This window comes from Lagenorhynchus albirostris, chromosome 7 (assembly GCF_949774975.1).
Source record: "Lagenorhynchus albirostris chromosome 7, mLagAlb1.1, whole genome shotgun sequence".
Taxonomy (NCBI): Eukaryota; Metazoa; Chordata; class Mammalia; order Artiodactyla; family Delphinidae; genus Lagenorhynchus; species Lagenorhynchus albirostris.
Genome location: NC_083101.1, coordinates 81,399,438 through 81,418,305, shown reverse-complemented (window position 1 = coordinate 81,418,305; position 18,868 = coordinate 81,399,438). Strand labels below are relative to the sequence as shown.

Below are 18,868 nucleotides of genomic sequence, written 5' to 3'. Positions count from 1 at the left end.
TTGTGAAGATGGTACAGAGAGGTCCTATATAACCTGCACCCACTTTCCCTCATTTATGACATTTTGCATTGGTGTAGTAATTTGTTAAAATGAATGAAATGATATTGATATATTATTAGTAATTAAGTTCTATACTTTATTCAGATTTCCTCAGTTTTTCCCTAATATCCTTTTTTTGGTTCCATCATTCCACCAGGACACCACATTATACTTAGTTGTCATGTCTCCTGAGGCTCCTCTTGGCTGTGACAGTTAAATATTTCAAGCAAGTTACACGGTTATCACCATCATTCTTGAGGAAAGGAAATTTGGTACTGAACTTTTTATTAAGCATGCATCTTTGTTTGTCTTGTGGGGTCATTGCTGCTAAAAGGATTTACTGCAAAATGTAAAAAGCATTACCATCCAGTAAAATAACTGGTTATACGTTTAAACCACACTAAAAATGGTTAAATCACAGTAGCGAAAACATTCTAGTTACTTTCTGTTGCTCTGTGGCAGGACTCTCCAACTTGTGTTTTTGGTACCTATTTCCTGTACACTGTGCCTGTAATTTCCTAATTTCCCACTGATGTGGCCAAATGGCTGCCCGGCAGCACTGTGCATCTATCTGCGGGTAGCGGCACAACTGGCTGGTTTTCCAGGTGGCCCGCAGGTCAGACCCCTCCATCTTTCTCCATCACCATCGAGACCCGTAGGAGTTATCTGTCTCCAGCTTCTCTTGTCCAAGCTTAATTTGCTTTATCAGTGAGTATTCCTGTTTCCTGCTCCTGAAAAGAAAGTCTTAGTTACATTGTGTCTAGAGAGAGTCAGGAAAGGAGAGATGGGTTTATCACTGATTGTCTTCTGATTTAGCAGCACATTAGTGAGAAGTCTTTTCACTGCACAAATGTATCACGCTACCAGGTGAACGCTGAAGGTAAAAAGCGCACATCCACTAACTCACCCTGGCTTATTTTAATGCAGCTGTTAATAACTTTAATGCTTAAGAAAACCTTTAATGTATAGTTAGTACACAGTTTAATAACAGTTACTACCTGTTAATGCAACTTTTTGATTACAGAAAAGGGGAAATTCTGGATAAATGCTAAAGGACAACAGGCTTAAATTGGAATTGTTCCTGGCAAACCTGGGAAGGTGATAGATGTCGTCTAAAGGGAAAATTTAGCATAGAAACTGATATGGCACTCTTTATTTTCTCCCCAACCCCTATCTTTCCTGCCCAAATAAAAATTTTCAGTGAAAAATAACTATAATACACATAGTTGCACTAGCATTACTAGATTAAATGCCTACATTTAACTTGACTCAAGGTAAATTGATAGGAATATTGGGAGAGTGAATGTGCATTATAAGGTAAGAAAGACACATATTCCCACATATACCTGCCCACTGTCTACGATATAAGCACATTGATGATGTGATGCCCATAAATGAAAAAATTTGACATGGACCTAGGGACAGGGTGAGAGCAAAGGCCTGTGTTCCTGGGTACAGAAGGGTTAGGTCTGCATTGCCCCATCCCCATTCCTGTGCTCAGGGCCTTATGCTAATAGACTATAACAGGGATCAAAGTAAGGCCCATTTGGCCCTCTGCCTGTTTGTATAAATAGTTTTAGTGGAGCACAACCAAGCTCATTTGTTGATTGTTGTCTATGGCTGCTTTCATGCTACAATGGCAGAGTTAAGTAGTTGCAACAGAGATGGTAAGTATTTTATATCTGGTGCTTTAAAGAAAAGGTTTACTGACCCCTGGACTATATAAGCTTTGCAGACTGACCTCGAGCGTGACCCAACTCTCACTTTTCAGTTTCCCCTGCCCTGGCCCCATAAGACAACATTTCAGTCCAAGGGGCTTCCACGCCACACGCCCTTTTCCAATACACAACATAGAAGCAGACAGGAGATAACCACCTACTTCTCTCTAACTCATTGGGGTAGAGGAGTCGAGAGGAAGCGTGACAATGGCTAATGTTTATCAATTACCTACAGCATTCCTTGCACTGTTGTCTGTGCTCCAGTTGGGTTAATCCTCACATTTCGTGGTAGGTTCCAGTACTCTACCCACTTTATAACTGAGGAAACTGGAGCTCAAGAGGTTAAGTGTTTCTCACAAGGCCCAGGATGTGCTGAGGAAGCATGTGAATTTAGCCAGGCCATTACACTTACCCCGTGCACTCCTCCTTCCTGGCTTCAGGAGCCCTCAGCTGTTTCGAGTGTGCCGTCCTTAAACCTTCAGCACAGTACCTCTTGCTGGCTCTGTCTTCCTCCCTCCATTGGCAAACTCCCAGTAACTAAATTTCAGTGATTTTAAATAGGAAGCAATTTGCAATTTGAAATGTTTCTAGACTTTGCATAAATCTAGTTAACGTGCTCACCTTCCAGGAAGTTTCCATTTTAAAACCTTTTGGGAAATGTTTCCCAAATAAGTACTTAGGCAAGTAAAATATTTTTTCAGGGTGACGTGAATCCAGGAGGAATTTTACCCGCAGGAGATGTATTTGGGCTGGGGGTCCTGGAGTAGGCAGCAGTGGTTGGTTACCTGAACTAGATCATCCTCTGACTCAGCAGCAGCAAAACAGCTGAGAAAAGCCCAGGTCACTGGATTGGTTGTGTTTCCCAGTCTGTGGGGTAGTGGGACCAGGTTGAATAAACCATTGTTTGTTTTTTCTAGAAGGGAGAGCCAGATCACCATTCTGTAACTGAGTTAATGAGCAAAACCTGTTGTGAGAAACAGGCGGCCAGTGTGAGGCTGTTAGTGGGCAGAGGTACATCCTGTCAAGCAAGACTTGAACCTCCAAAAGAGAACTGATGCTGCCCTGTTCTAGCAGCACAGCTGGATTTTGGCTGTTGGAATTTATTTTCCAGTCAGTTGAGGTTTATTCTGAAAGTATGTGTACTATGTAATAAGACTACATTTTGAAATCATTCATTTTCACTTAACTTGTAAAGGGAAAGAGGCTAAGCCTTTCCCCCTCAACTGACTAAATGACAGTATGGTTTGTTCAGGGCAGCTAAAAAGATCAGTTGGTGTCACCTGAATAGGAATATACTCATTATCCTTATTCCCAAAGAGAAATAAACTATCAGATTTTAAAAAGACTTTATTTTTTTTTAGAGCAGTTTTAAGTTCACAGCAAAATTAAGAGGAAGGTACACAGATTTCCTGTACACCCCCTGCTCCCACACATGCACGGCCTTCCCATCATCAACAGCTCCCACCAGAGTGGTACCTTTGTTCAAATTGATGAACCTACATTTTCACATCATTATCACCCCAATTCCTTACTTTACGTTAGGGTTCACTCTTGCTGTTGTATACTCTGTGGATTTGGACAAACGTACACTGATATGTAGCCATCATTATAGTATCATGCGAAGTATTTCACTGCCTTAAAAATCCTCTGTGCTCCGCCCGTTCATCCCTCCCCTCCAACCACCGGCAACCAATGATATTTTTACTGTCTCCAAGTGTTTCCTTTTCCAGAATGTCATGTAGTTGGAATCATAAAGTATGTAGTCTTTTCAGATTGGCTTCTTTTTCTTAGTAATATGCATTTAAAGTTCCTCCATGCCTTTTCATGGCTTGATAGCGTATTTCTTTCTAGTGCTGAAAAATACTCCATTGTCTAGATGCTGAATAATATTCCATTGTCTGGATGTGCCACAGTTTATTAAAATCCATTCACCTACTAAGGGACATCTTGGTCACTTCCAAGTTTTGGCAATTATGAATAAATCTGCTATAAACATCTGTGTGGACATAAGTTTTCATCTCCTTTGGGCAAATACCAAGGAACACAATTTCTGGATCATACGGTAAAAGAATGCTTAGTTTTATTAAAATTTGCCAAACTGTCTTCAAAGTGGCTGTACTATTTTGCATGCCCAGTAGCAATGAATGAGAGTTCCTGTTGCTCCACATCCTCAATAGCATTTAGTGTTGTCAGTGATCTGGATTTTCGCCATTGTAATAGGCGTGTAGTGATAGTTTGTTGTTGTTTTAATTTGTATTTCCCTGATGACATATGATGTAGGCTATATTTTTTCATTAATTTTTATTGGAGTATATGCTTTTTTATTAATTTTTATAGAGTATCCTTTTTATGCTTACTTGCCATCTGTATATCTTCTTTGGTGAGGTGTCAGTTAAGGTCTTTGACCAACTTTGTAATCAGGTTGTTTTTCTTACTGTTAAGTTTTAAGAGTTCTTTTTATATTTTGGATGACAGTCCTTTATCAGATGTGTCTTTTGCAAATATTTTCTCCCAGTCTATGGCTTATCCTCTCATTCTCTTGACATTGTCTTTTGCAGAGCAGTTTTTAATTTTAATGAAGACTAGGTTATCAATTATGTCTTTCATGGATCATGCCTTTGGTGTTGTATCTAATAGGGCATCGCCCTATCTGAGGCCATCTAGGTTTTCTCCTAGGCTTATCTTCTAGGAGTATGATAACTTTGCATTTTACATTCATATCTGTGATCCACTTGGAGTTAGTTTTTATGAAGGGTGTAAGATCTGTGTCTAGGTTCATTATTTTGCCATGTGGATGTCCAGTTGTACCAGCACCATTTGTTGAAAGACTGTCTTTGCTTCATTGTGTTGTCCTTGGTCCTTTGTCAATGACTATATTTATGTAGGTCTATTTCTGGGCTCTCTATTCTGTTTCATTGATCTGTCTATATGATAAGATTTTAGTTGTCTATAATTTTACACATTCTATAATAAAGGAAAGTAGAAGCTAGTGAAAACTCCTGAAGTCCCACATTTCTGGATTAAATTACAGTAGACTTAGATTTACCTTCCTATCTGCAAACCTGTTTCAAAATCCTTCGCTTAATTCTCTGCTGCAGCCAAAACTTTGAGAAGTTGAGAATGGTTAAGATGTACACTTGATCATGTTGTCTCTTCCTTTAAACCTTCCAGCGCCTTACCACCCTCTCAGAATAATTGCCCCTCTCCCATGTCTTTACCGTGCTTTCAGGCTCTGTGCAGTCATCTGGCTCTTGCTAACTTCTCCCCCAATCTGATGCTGCTGGTCCCTCCCCCAGTCTCAGCTCCTCAGCCTCACCAGCTTCTTCCATTTACAGGAACTGCTGCTGGCCCCTCTCCTGCCCTCAAACCCCTCAACCTATGGTTATTGGTTCCTGGAACAGGCCACCCCCACCCCACTTCTGCCTAGTTGGCATCTGCTCATCTTTCAGGTCATCATACTGCAAGGCTTGGTCATGTTCACCTGCTCTATGCTGTCAAAGCATCTTGTACTTAATCTTCATGGTGAGCCTAATGAGGGAAGGTACTCAGTATGTTTCTTAGCATTTTATTTCCAGGATCTAACATAGTGCCCTTTGGATTGCCTGGATATTTAATTTCCCATGCTCAGATGTTAGGGTCATAGTGTCAGTTTTCTTCCAGCCATCCCTAGTGTAGGATGATGTAGACATTGAATACTATTTGCTTTTGTCCACAGAGAACCATTTAGGGTTTTAGATCTACGTAACTTACAATTTGAATAAATTGGTTAGCTCTCTATTTCAGTGCTTAAAGCAGCAAGACTTTGAATCTAAGCTCCAATTTTCCTACCAACCTTACTGGGTCACCGTGTTCTTTAGCCTGGAATGATGTTGTCCGCACTTGACTATTTCCCAGAGCTGTCCTGAGACCAGAGGTGTCCAGGCATCCTAAATACTGGCCTTACTACATTACAAATACATAACCATAGATAAATATGTGCTCTTCTAAGTAAAATGTAAATCCTGTGGAAGTGTGTGACATTTAAAATTTTTACCAATCTTAATTATACCTGTTTTTTTCCTCCTAAATTCAGGTAATTTATCTCTCAGCTTCAGTGGGAATATTTGCAATTTACAATGCTTATTTCCCAGGGATCATTTTAAATTTTTAAGTTGTGAATCTTTCATCAGCAGTTTGCCATTATCACTGTTTTTCAAACAAATCGTCTTGTAATTTATTGAACAAAACGATGAAAAGGCTCAGATCTAAAACCAGTTGGTAATCCAGTGTGTGTTTTTCTCATTTCATTTGATCTCTTTCCTTAAGATATAAATTAGATTATTTTTAGCGTGAGTGGCTCTCTCCGAACAGAAGCAGAGACTGTTTTTCATCTTGGCTGACTAACATGCATGACCTGACCCTTAATCTTTACCCAGTATTTGTCTGGTACACCTGTAAACAGGTTTGCATGGTATTTGTGAATCCAAGCATAGTTGTCTTATATGAGGCCGTGGACTTAAGTCTTGTCACTACCAGGCACCCTTTTCCGCACCCAGAGGCACCACCCTGGGTGAGGGTCAGGAGTAAACAGAGCTGTGTGTGCAGCATTGTGTGGTCTGCGTGTTTAACGTTTGACGTCAGGAGCAAGGACACTGGGAGAGACTGGTGACTCCTGTAATCTCGGCAGCAGAACAAAAAGACTGTCTTGGTACCAAGTAATGGCACCCAGTCTGTTGAGCTGAAGAATCCATAGGTGTTTAGCTGCCTGTACAGGGCACAGCATTTAAATCTTACATAGAGGGACCACGTATTATCTTGTTAAGGTAAAGTATTTTTTGTTTTTGTTTTGTTTTTTGCATCAGGTGTGAAAATCGCCATGTGCACTGCATTGCAGTCTCTAGGCATAATCCAGATGCTTCTCTAGTTTCACAGATAAGGACCGAATGAACCAAGCAGACAAAAGGAGGGGAAGAAGGGAGTGTGCCTCACTGTGTACAGTAGTGCTTTCCCCAAATAGCTTTAGGTAAATAAGAATTGATCAGATTATCTCATCTTAATCTTAGTTGTGCCTTCATTCGTTAAAGGAGTCCCTTTGTAATGTAGATGGTGCTTGTAGCAATAATACCTATCCTCTAAAATAATTTTCAAAAAATCTTGGTACATCAAAGTTTTTTAAATGGAGACAAGCCCTTGGGACCCCTGAAAAGCAGATTAGCACTTACTTTTGGTATAAAGAGCTAGTTCCTCTGGAGAATTGGAATCCTAGCTCTGGTACCAGAATGATACTTACCTCTCTTGACCTCAGTTTCCTCTGTGGTAAATAGGATACTAGTGATAACTTCTTCATAAGGCTGTTGTCAGGATTAAGTGAATAGTACATTTAAAAGCTGAGATCACTGCTGGGACTGCATATGTAAGGTGCTTAATAAATGTCTGCTTCACTATATGAATGCTTCAGAATAGGCTTTTATTCCCTTGAAAGAGAATGGATGGTGGCAGTAAAGACTCACCCTGGTCATGGAAGTTTTATTATTTATTTAATATGAATCTATCAAGGAAGGAGTTAAGAAAGTAATTTAATCTGGAAGGTGATGATTAAAAAAACAAGTTAGGAAAGTATGATGCCAACTTTTTAAGTTCAAGTTGAGTTTTACAAAGAACTTCCAAGCCTTAGGCTCTACAAAATACAAACATTTCTTTCTCTCATATCGGGAAGATTGATGTGGTCAGGCATCCTTCCCGAGCAGTTTCCCTCCGTGTGGTGATCCAAACATATTTCATCACATGGTTTCACCATATTGGAGTTTTTCACTTTGGCCATGAGGATGAGGAAATGAGGAGGGAGGCAGAGAAGGAGAGGGCAGGGGGGAGAGGGGAGAAACAGAGAGAGAGAGAAATAGATATGAGAGAGGGATAATGAGAATGCATAAGAGCTGAGGATCTCACAAAGGATTTTAGGGGCCAAACATGGAAGTGGCAAACACATCATTTCTGCTCCCATTCCATTGGCCACAATTAGTCACATGGCTCCAACCTGCCTGCCCAGGGTTCTGAGGAGTCAATTCTCCCCCGTGTGCCCTATAAAAAGAAGCAGCGTAGATGAGTATCCAGCTAGTCTCTGACACAACAGTTAACCATGTAATTTATTTCCTGCTAGTGGCAGACATTTTCTATAATTAATCTATTTGTACACTTCACTGTAAACTATTCCTGAAATTCTGTGTAATACCAGGACCAGCAAAGGACTCAAGAGAATTTACAATCATTATGTTCTTTTCTTATTTTAGAAATTTTCAGAAATTCAGGGAATTTTCGGAGACATCTACTTCTGAACATTATATTGCTGTGCAGTTAGCCAAGAAACAAGGACTCTTGGTGACAGTATCTTAATGGCAATCCTTGACAGGCAGGTCCCTATTAACAAGAAAGTTTTTATGCTTTGTAAACCGCTGATGGTCAGTAAATGACAAGAGGCAAGGAAGTTAATGATCCTGTTGTACATTGAAATTACATGGGACAATGTAAGAGTAGAGATTTTTGTTGTTGTTGTTGTTGTTGCTCTTTAATAAATATGGCTCACTACTGTAGCCAATATTTGTACTCAGCTCTGACAGGAAGGATGATGGCAACTTTCTGTGTCTTATATCACCAAATAAAGTGACTTATTCCTGCAGGTTTATTAATAATATTTCAGTTGAGCAGTTCTTTTCAATCATAATTGGCCTCTGCACACATCGAGCAGTTTATTTTTATTTTTTTTTTTTTTGCGGTACACGGGCCTCTCACTGTTGTGGCCTCTCCTGTTGCGGAGCACAGGCTCCGGACGCACAGGCTCAGCGGCCATGGCTCACGGGCCCAGCCGCTCCGCGGCATGTGGGATCTTCCCGGACCAGGGCACGAACCCGTGTCCCCTGCATCGGCAGGCAGACTCTCAACCACTGCGCCACCAGGGAAGCCCCGAGCAGTTCATTTCTAAGAGAAAAGCTGGGAGAGTTTATAGCTACGTGGACACACCTCAGGGCCATGCCTAAATAAGCTTTGGGTTAATATATACCTTACATTTTGAAGTGTTTCATAGTTCTGTGTAATGATTTTGAATCCCATTTCTTCTGCCAAGGTTCAGATGTTTAACACCACTGGGAAGCAATATAATGTAATGGTTGACTGTGTGATCTGCGTTTTGAATCCCAATTCTGCCATTCAGTCACTATGTGACCTTGGAAATTTTCACTGTTTGCTATGGTTGCCTAGGTATTTCTGATAACAAATATCAGACTGGGTGGCTTAAACAACAGAGATTTATTTTCTCACAATTCTGGAGACTGGAAGTTTGAGATCAAGGTATTGGCAGGGTTGGAGGTGAGAGCCTCTCTTCCTGGCTTGTCAACGGCGGCGGTCTGACTGTGTCTTCACGTGGCCTTATCTCTGTATCACTCAACATCAGCTCCCAAACTTGAGTCAAGGACACCACCAGCCTCTCTGACTCACTCCTTTATCCCCTAGCAGAACAGCTGCCCAGTCTTACCAGGTTTTCCTCTGAAATGACTCTGAAATATTTGTCTTTTACAAATGTTAATAATAACAAGTATGAGGATTCTCACATATAAATATAATATATATGAAATAATTTTTAACTGACTATAAAACAATAGGTATATGTGCTTTTATGATCATAAAGTCTGAAGTATGTCTTATAGGGATTGGTGGAACATATTATTAAGTAATTAGTTTGCTACCTAACTTTTTTTCTGTAAATCTATTTAACTCTCTATGAAAGGAAAAAAACCCAGCAGTGACAAAAAAAATCCTTCCCTATCACTCCTTCCCTGTGCATGTCCACTGCCCTCACTGGCCTCCATCTTCTAATATTAAATCATCACATTGCACACCTTAAAAAATCACGCTGTACAACCTAAATATGTACAATTTTTATTTGTCAGTCATATCTCAATAAAGCTGGGGGAAAAAATGAAGTTGCTGTTCCACTGTTAAAAATATAATAATAATATGAAGAAGAGTGCAGTAGCATCTCTGACTGCTATCTTCCCTCCATTCTGGTCATTCTATTGTTACATTTTTCTTCCTTGGTTCTTATGTGTCTCTTTCCTAAAAAATATTCTGAAATTTTGACTTTTTTTACTCGGTTTTATTTAATTTTTAATCTGATTCTTTTGGCAGAAAAGAGCAAGTTAGTACCTTGTATCAAAACATCAACCTCGTGGAGCCAAGACTAATTCAGCCATATGAACATGTTATAAAGAACTTCATCCGTGAGATCAAACTTCAAAGCACAGAAATGGAAAACCTGGCCATTGCAGTGAAGAGGTATTGTAGTCTTTCCTGTCTCAGTGGCAGAAGGGGTCCTTTAACTGGCTCTCTGACCAAGTGGCACAAAGACGGAACTGCATTATCATATGGTATGGGGTGTCGACCCGAACCTGAGGAATCTGGAACTTTCTAAACTAAGCCAGCATGAGGAAAGCTGAGTCAGACAGTACTTTGTAGGGTCAGCCAGCAATCCATCAGCAGGTCCCCATGATCCTATCATATAAACCCTTCAAGGCCTGTGATGCCATATAGAACAGTTCAAAGGGATTCGTTATCTTGTATCCAGCCGCTTGAAACATACAGGATACTTTTCATCCAGAGAGGCAGGCAGACTCCATTTGAAGCCTGGCCTTGTCACTGACAGAAGAGTGACTTTGGGCAGGTTACTTAATCTCCCTGAGTCTCAGCTTCTGCATCTGCAAAACGAGGCTGTAAATATTCACATCCTTGGGGTGTGGAGACCTCATAGTGAGGCTTGGGTGAAGCACTTGGCACTGGGTCTACCACATGGTGGGTACTCAGCAGTGTTTCTTTCCCTCTCTCTAACCCTCCTCACCAGCTTGACCTGCAAGCCTAAAAACTGTTGAACCCTTACTCTCATACAGTTTATATAAGCCACAGCTGGCTTACATAGGGTATCTTATTGGTTTTAACAGCAACCCAGTGCCAAAAAAGAATTTATATGTGTTGCAATCCAAACATCAGCCTCTTTGTTTCCTGGAAGACCACACTCCTTTGGCATATATTGGGAGAGAGGGCATGTTGTTTGTCACAATTCCTGGGTGTTCTGCCCCACAGATGCTTCTCACCTCCATGTGCTCTGCCGCCAGCAGCTCCCAGTGTGCTGCGCACCGCACTGGTCTCTGCCCAGAACTCCTAAACGGCCCCTTTCATAGGATGCCCCCATTTGCATGGGGGCAGGTGAAGGCCGTTCCTCTCTCTTTATTCTTTCCCTCCACATGATGATAAAACTATCTAGCTGACCCTGTGAAGTAATTAAAATGTAGAAGAGAAAATGGTTTAAAACACCGATGCTAAATAGGACTGTTTTTATAGTCCTAGAATCATACAAGAGTTGAACTATCCACAGGGATTTTTTTTTTTTTTGAGGTACGCAGGCCTCTCACTGTTGGGGCCTCTCCCGTTGTGGAGCACAGGCTCCGGACACGCAGGCTCAGTGGCCATGGCTCACGGGCCCAGCCGCTCCACGGCACGTGAGATCTTCCTGGACCGGGGCACGAACCCGTGTCCCCTGCATCGGCAGGTGGACTCAACCACTGCGCCACCAGGGAAGCCCACACAGGGGGTTTTTAAGTGAACATTTTCAGTTCCTGACTCCAATCTTTTCCCTCAAGTTTGCCTGCTAGAGGCTTTCAGTGAGATCATAGGGCGGTCCTCAGATCATCAATTTCTGTAGAGCATTCTGGGATGTGGATCAGAGCCCCAGATTTGGCCTCCTTTGAGGGGTGACTAGCAGACACACATACTGAGATTTTTTTAAAGAGTCCAGTAAATATCTGTGAAAACACACTAACTCCCCTGTACACACACAGATGCATATACACAGACCCCCACAAAAATTCATGGGACACACACACATTCATTCACACATAACCTCTAAGTATAGTCCTGTGTAAACCCATAAGGGAAAGAAGAATGGCATTCTCTTCCCTCTGCTCTCATTCCCAGCCGGGCCGCTCTCTGCTGTGCACGGAGTGTGTCACGTGATGTGGAGCTGATGGTGCTTCTCTCCTCCCAGCTTCTGTGCTCTGTGGGTGGGATCCAAAGTCGGGCTCTGTCCTAAGCCCAAGGCCTCCTAAAGGCCGCTCTCTGAGCTGGCAGAGACCTTGCCGAGGTGTTTAAGTGACTACTGTAAATATTCCCTTACATCCTTAACTAAGGACCATGCGTCCCCACCTCTGTTTTTTGGTTAGGGGAGGGCCTCAGTCTTTTCGCTCAGCACTTGCACCTGAAGAAGGGGTTCCCAGTGTCCTGGTAGGAGCCCTGGACTAAGGTTAAAGTGGACATTCCCAACATGGTAGATGCTTTACTGGGAATTGGGAATTGCTGGGGCAAACAGTGTGTCATTATAGACTACCCTGATTTACTCCCCCTCCCCCAAAAAATAAGAAAGAAAGAAAAAAGAGTTGTTCAGAAGTGAAAAAGGCAGAAGGAACACATTGGGGAGGCGTCCCAGATGCCCAGATTTTTAGAAGGAATGGCTGGAAAAAAGTAGTCATAACAAAGGGAGAAATGGATGTGTGGCTTAGCTATTCCCAGTCCCAGAGTTGACCAAAAAACCCCGAAAGTTGCTGTGGAGTTACATAATGCCTAGATTTCAAACATCAAGTGTTTGTAAACAAACCAGAACTAGCTGACTGTCCAAACTTGGTTAACATAACCTCGGGCAGGCCGTAAGGTGAAGAGGAAGTTAACAGGAGCAGAAAATAGTGATAAGTCACTCCGAAGTTTACTTCCGGGTCTTCCCTCCACCCATCAATGCTTGTTTGGAAGCTCATGTAGAATTAAATTAATGCATGAACAAATTGTGTTGGGAGGGAGTAAATAAGTTGAAAGCAGGTAGGATGGTATAGCAGAAGCTATCAGACTGGAAGACAGAGGCCTTCTACTGAGGTCCTGTTTCTACTTTTATTAACACCATGTCATTGGGCCAAGTACATTGACTCTAAATCTCACGGTGGCTGCTTTCAGGTCACTTCCAATCTAGTTGAGTAGGCAAGACATACACATGTGAAAATTTAGATAATTGGACACAGAGCTGAGAGAGAACAAAAAATAAATTTTTTAGGGCTTAATCTGAAGCTTCAATCATTGTAAAGTGACAGGTGTCTCCATGCTAGACAACTGCTAAATAAAGCTATCTGGGTATCTTCGCAACGAAATTTTCTCATTTCTAACTTTCTGGCAGATCAGTATTCTCTGCCTCCAGAGAAATATGATTTATTGATTGTATTAATAAAAGAAACAGGAATTTTCTAAAGGGCAACTATATATACATTCTAGAACTTTAGGGAACCAAGCAGAAATAATTTTTGAGATCTCTTCTTTTTTTTCCCTTCTAACTATAGCATTTAGCATTGTGTTTTTCGTATGATAAAATTTCAAAATTTTATCTAACCATCTCTTTGCCATGGAGTTCTTTTCTTGTCTGGGATTGTAGCTCAGTCATCGCAGCAAAAAAGGTTTTCAGAATTTATTGAGAGCCTCCCAGCGATTTGGTATCTTTATCTGTTCTTTGCTACAATCTAGTTTAATACCATTTAATCTATTCCATTTATTTAATATCTAGTTTCAATGTCCCTTTACACCCAACTGATCGAATTGCCAACATCATTTTATTATGTGGAAGGAACAGGGAATATTATTTTAAATGGTATGTTTCTCCTCATCTGTAAAATAGAGAGCTTGAAATAGATGAGGTCAGAGTTTTCTCTTCATGTTACAAGGCCAAGAGTATAATGAAAAGGTGTGCATCCTCTTAAATTTCAGAGCCCAGGACAAGGCAGCCATGCAGTTGAGTGAATTGGAAGAGGAAATGGATCAGAGGATTCAGGCTGCAGAACACAAGACACGGAAAGACGTGAGTTTGTGGGATGGCCCCTTCATGCGACGAATCCTCAGAACACCTTTTATGGATAGGGCACCGGGCATCCTCTGGGTGCAGCAAGTCCAGACTGCCACAGGTGCTCTCAACAAGGGCACTGTTAGTGCTGGTGGTTTTATCAGGGCGGGGGTGGGGGGTAGAGTAAGGAGAGAGGGAGAGGGAGTGGCGGGGGGGGGAGAGGGGGAGAGAGAGAGAGAGAGAGAGAGAAAGTAATCAAATAAAGTGGCTAATTTCAGATGGCAACAAGCACAGTAAAGAAATGGCATGTGTGATAGACAGGCTGCTTCGGGTTGGGAGGTCAGGGGCCTCTGTGAAGAGGGGACAGGAGAGCTGAGGCCTGGAGAAGGCAGAGCCCGCCTTCGTAAAGGATGGTGGCTCCACTCTTAATACCACTGTCTTGCTGCCCACGTCCACCGCTACTTTAAATCTAGATTACAATGAAGTTAAAATGCTCCCTGCTAATTTTGGTGTTGTTTTACAATGGGATATACTTTTACTCATCAATATAGGAACTCTCATAGTTGAAAGTTGGGTGCTACCTTCAGTGATTTCCATAGGAGAAATAATTATCTTTTTCCTTTATGAAATATATTTGGGTGATTGATGTTTACTGAAAACAGAAAATAGACATATTTCTTTGAGTAGTTAACTTCAGGTTGAACATTCCCTTTTTTTCTATTCATTTTCCCCATTAACTCTGAGAGGCAGAAAATTGAGTGAGAAGGGCCTGGGTGTTGGCATCCAATAGACCTTAGTTTGCCTCCTGGCTCTGCCCCGTCTCAGTTAAGTGGCACTGGAAAAATAACATAACCTCTGAGCCTTTGTTGTTCCAACTTTAGATGGGATAATGCCACCTATCTGCTTTAAGGAGGGTCGAGCCTGGTGATCTGTATGCGTGCCTAGCGCAGTGCCTGAGGTATGGTAGGGGCACCGTGGCCATTGCAGTTCTGCTCTTTTCCGGTGCTCTGCGTACCTTGTGTCCTTTCAGATTCTTCACCTTAAATTGCTTTACCACATGTATGCCTTCGGGTCTCTTGATTGTCTTATCTCTTAATAACACATTTAATAACTGTTTGGAAGTCATGTTCACAGAGTGAATAGCTCAGAGTCCATGGTCCAGCTTTATTACAATGATTATCCCATTCTTTTGTTAGCGCTTTATTTCTTCTAGTCTAGAAACAGTAACATCCTATTTTTTTCTGCCTTTTTCCCTCTCCATCCATTTAATCTGTGCATTCATTCATTCATCACACACTTATCAAGCATATGCGTTATTCTGTCATCAAATCTCCGCCTCTTCCAGCTAAGCACTTCCCAAACTGGTTGTTGGTGATGGATACCTGACCATCGCCCTACCCCTTATCACTTCATGTTTTGTTAATTATACCATCTTCCTCATTTTCCTTGGCTCTGGTACAGGGGTGGTGAATACATGGCATCTTTCTCTGTTCCACAGCGATGGCATAAGTGGCTGGTGAGTCACTGCACAGATGTGGTCTCTGAAACCTCAGCACACTGCTGCCAATGGAGCAGCTTTGGCCCTGGGATGACATCTATTTGCCAGTCTGCCCCAGTCTCCTAGTCTCTCTGGAATAACACATCCACGCTGACTGAAGGTTTTCCCTAACTCACCTCCACTAAGCGTGGCTTACCTTGGCTCCCCACACACAGTTCTTCACCCCGCAGCTCTGGCCTGGCTCATTGCTCTGCTTTCACTCCAGCTGGGTTTTTTTGCCTTGATAACTCCTCTCCACTTTCCTAAATTTTGCAAAGATCAGAGAAAGTCTCCCCTTCTCCCCAGTGCCCTCCCCTAGTCCTCTAGCCACGTTCACCTCTTCCTGACCTTGACTCCTCTTGCACATAGAGTGTTTATCCCATTGTTTCAGTTAGGGTTTTAAAAATATGTTGTAACAGCTTTATTGAGGTATAATGGGCATGCAATAAACTGTACCTACTCAAAGTGTAGACTATGATAAGATTGGATATGTGTATATACCGAGAAACCGTCACCACAATCAAGATAAAGGTAGGTTCACATACTGTTGGTTTCCACGCCCCTGTGTCATGCCATCCTTCCTTGCCCCTCCTTGTCAGGCAACCGTCTTACGTCTTCTTTGGTGAAGCGTCTATTAAAATCTTTTGCTCACTTTTATTTTTATTTTTTTAACATCTTTATTGGGGTATAATTGCTTTACAATGGTGTGTTAGTTTCTGCTTTATAACAAAGTGAATCAGTCATACATAAACATATGTTCCCATATGTCTTCCCTCTTGTGTCTCCCTCCCTCCCACCCTCCCTATCCCACCCCTCCAGGCTGTCACAAAGCACCAAGCCAATATCCCTGTGCCATGCGGCTGCTTCCCACTAGCTATCTACCTTACTACGTTTGTTAGTGTGTATATGTCCATGACTCTCTCTCGCCCTGTCACAGCTCACCCTTCCCCCTCCCCATAACCTCGAGTCCGTTCTCTAGGAGGTCTGCGTCTTTATTCCTGCCTTACCCCTAGGTTCTTCATGACATTTTTTTTTCTTAAATTCCATATATATGTGTTAGCATACGGTATTTGTCTATCTCTTTCTGACTTACGTCACTCTGTATGACAGACTCTAGGTCTATCCACCTCATTACAAATAGCTCAATTTCGTTTCTTTTTATGGCTGAGTAATATTCCATTGTATATATGTGCCACATCTTCTTTATCCATTCATCCGATGATGGGCACTTAGGTTGTCTCCATCTCCGGGCTATTGTAAATAGAGCTGCAATGAACATTTTGGTACATGACTCTTTTTGAATTTTGGTTTTCTCAGGGTATATGCCCAGTAGTGGGATTGCTGGGTCATACGGTAGTTCTATTTTTAGTTTTTTAAGGAACCTCCATACTGTTCTCCATAGTGGCTGAACCAGTTCACATTCCCACCAGCAGTGCAAGAGTGTTCCCTTTTCTCCACACCCTCTCCAGCATTTATTGTTTGTAGATTTTTTGATGATGGCCATTCTGACTGGTGTGAGATGATATCTCATTGTAGTTTTGATTTGCATTTCCCTAATGATTAATGATGTTGAGCATTCTTTCATGTGTTTGTTGGCAGTCTGTATATCTTCTTTGGAGAAATGTCTATGTAGGTCTTCTGCCCATTTTTGGATTGGGTTGTTTGTTTTTTTGTTATTGAGCTGCATGAGCTGCTTGTAAATTTTGGAGATTAATCTTTTGTCGGTTGCTTCATTTGCAAATATTTTCTCCCATTCTGAGGGTTGTCTTTTGGTCTTGTTTATGGTTTCCTTTGCTGTGCAAAAGCTTTGAAGTTTCATTAGGTCCCATTTGTTTATTTTTGTTTTTATTTCCATTACTCTAGGAGGTGGGTCAGAAAGGATCTTGCTGTGATTTATGTCATAGAGTGTTCTGCCTATGTTTTCCTCTAAGAGTTTGATAGTTTCTTGCCTTACATTTAGGTCTTTAATCCATTTTGAGCTTATTTTTGTGTATGGTGTTAGGGAGTGATCTAATCTCATACTTTTACATGTACCTGTCCAGTTTTCCCAGCACCACTTATTGAAGAGGCTGTCCTTTCTCCACTGTACATTCCTGCCACCTTTATCAAAGATAAGGTGTCCATATGTGTGTGGGTTTATCTCTGGGCTTTCTATCCTGTTCCATTGATCTATCTTTCTGTTTCTGTGCCAGTACCATACCGTCTTGATAACTGTAGCTTTGTAGTATAGTCTGAAGTCAGGGAGCCTGATTCCTCCAGTTCCTTTTTTCGTTCTCAAGATTGCTTTGGCTATTCGGGGTCTTTTGTGTTTCCATACAAATTGCAAAATTTTTTGTTCTAGTTCTGTGAAAAATGCCAGTGGTAGTTTGATGGGGATTGCATTGAATCTATAGATTGCTTTGGGTAGTAGAGTCATTTTCACAATGTTGATTCTTCCAATCCAAGAACATGGTATATCTCTCCATCTATTTGTATCATCTTTAATTTCTTTCATCAGTGTCTTATAATTTTCTGCATACAGGTCTTTTGTCTCCTTAGGTAGGTTTATTCCTAGATATTTTATTCTTTTTGTTGCAGTGGTAAATGGGAGTGTTTTCTTGATTTCACTTTCAGATTTTTCATCATTAGTATATAGGAATGCCAGAGATTTCTGTGCATTAATTTTGTATCCTGCCACTTTACCAAATTCATTGATTAGCTCTAGGAGTTTTCTGGTAGCATCTTTAGGATTCTCTATGTATAGTATCATGTCATCTGCAAACAGTGACAGCTTTACTTCTTCTTTTCCGATTTGGATTCCTTTTATTTCCTTTTCTTCTCTGATTGCTGTGGCTAAAACTTCCAAAAGTATGTTGAATAAGAGTGGTGAGAGTGGGCAACCTTGTCTTGTTCCTGATCTTAGTGGAAATGCTTTCAGTTTTTCACCATTGAGGATGATGTTTGCTGTGGGCTTGTCATATATGGCCTTTATTATGTTGAGGAAAGTTCCCTCTATTGCTCACTTTTAAAACTAGGTTGTTTGTTTTCTTATTATTGAGTTTGGGGAGTCCTTTATATATTCTGATCTATAAATATTTCCTGACTTATCGTTTCATTCTCCTAACAGTGTCTTTTGAAGAGCAGAAATTTTTTATTTTTATGAAGTCCAACGCATCATAGATTTAAAGTAGTGGTGGACGTGGGCAGCATCGATATGTTTTTTCTTTGACGGATGTGTTTTTGATATTTAAGAAATCTTCGCATAACCCAAGGTTGCAAAGATTTTCTCCTGTGTTTTTTCTATAAGTTTTATTGTTTTAGATTTCACATTTAGGATCTATTTTTAAGGTATGGATCAAAGTTCATATTTTTTGCATATGCATATCTAATTGTTCCAGCCCATTTGTTGAAAATACTATCTGTTCTCTGCTGAATTGCCTTTGCACTTTGTCCAAAATCAGTTTTCTGTATTTGTGTTGGGTTTATTTCTGGGCTCTCCATTCTGTTCCATTGATTGATTTGTCTATCTTTATGCTGGTTATTACATTGTCTTGATGATTATTGCTTTATAATGTCTTGAATTAGTTCCATAATGAGTCTAGTATTAGTTCTTCAGCTTTGTTCTTTTTCAAAGTTGTATTGGCTATTTTAGGTCCTCAATTTCCTTGTCAGCTTGTCAATTTTGAAAAACAACAACAACAAAAA

The 18,868-nt window shown here is 41.1% G+C and overlaps 1 protein-coding gene across 1 annotated transcript in view; it reads left to right on the top strand.

Annotated features, from left to right (window-relative positions):
• RASEF (RAS and EF-hand domain containing) overlaps positions 1-18,868 on the top strand; it is a 72,965-nt gene that overhangs the window by 19,993 nt on the left and 34,104 nt on the right. Inside the window, exons 2-3 of the mRNA XM_060155294.1 lie at positions 9,915-10,061; positions 13,575-13,665. Of these exons, the coding sequence (XP_060011277.1) occupies positions 9,915-10,061; positions 13,575-13,665 (238 nt within the window). The remainder of the gene's footprint in view (positions 1-9,914; positions 10,062-13,574; positions 13,666-18,868) is intronic.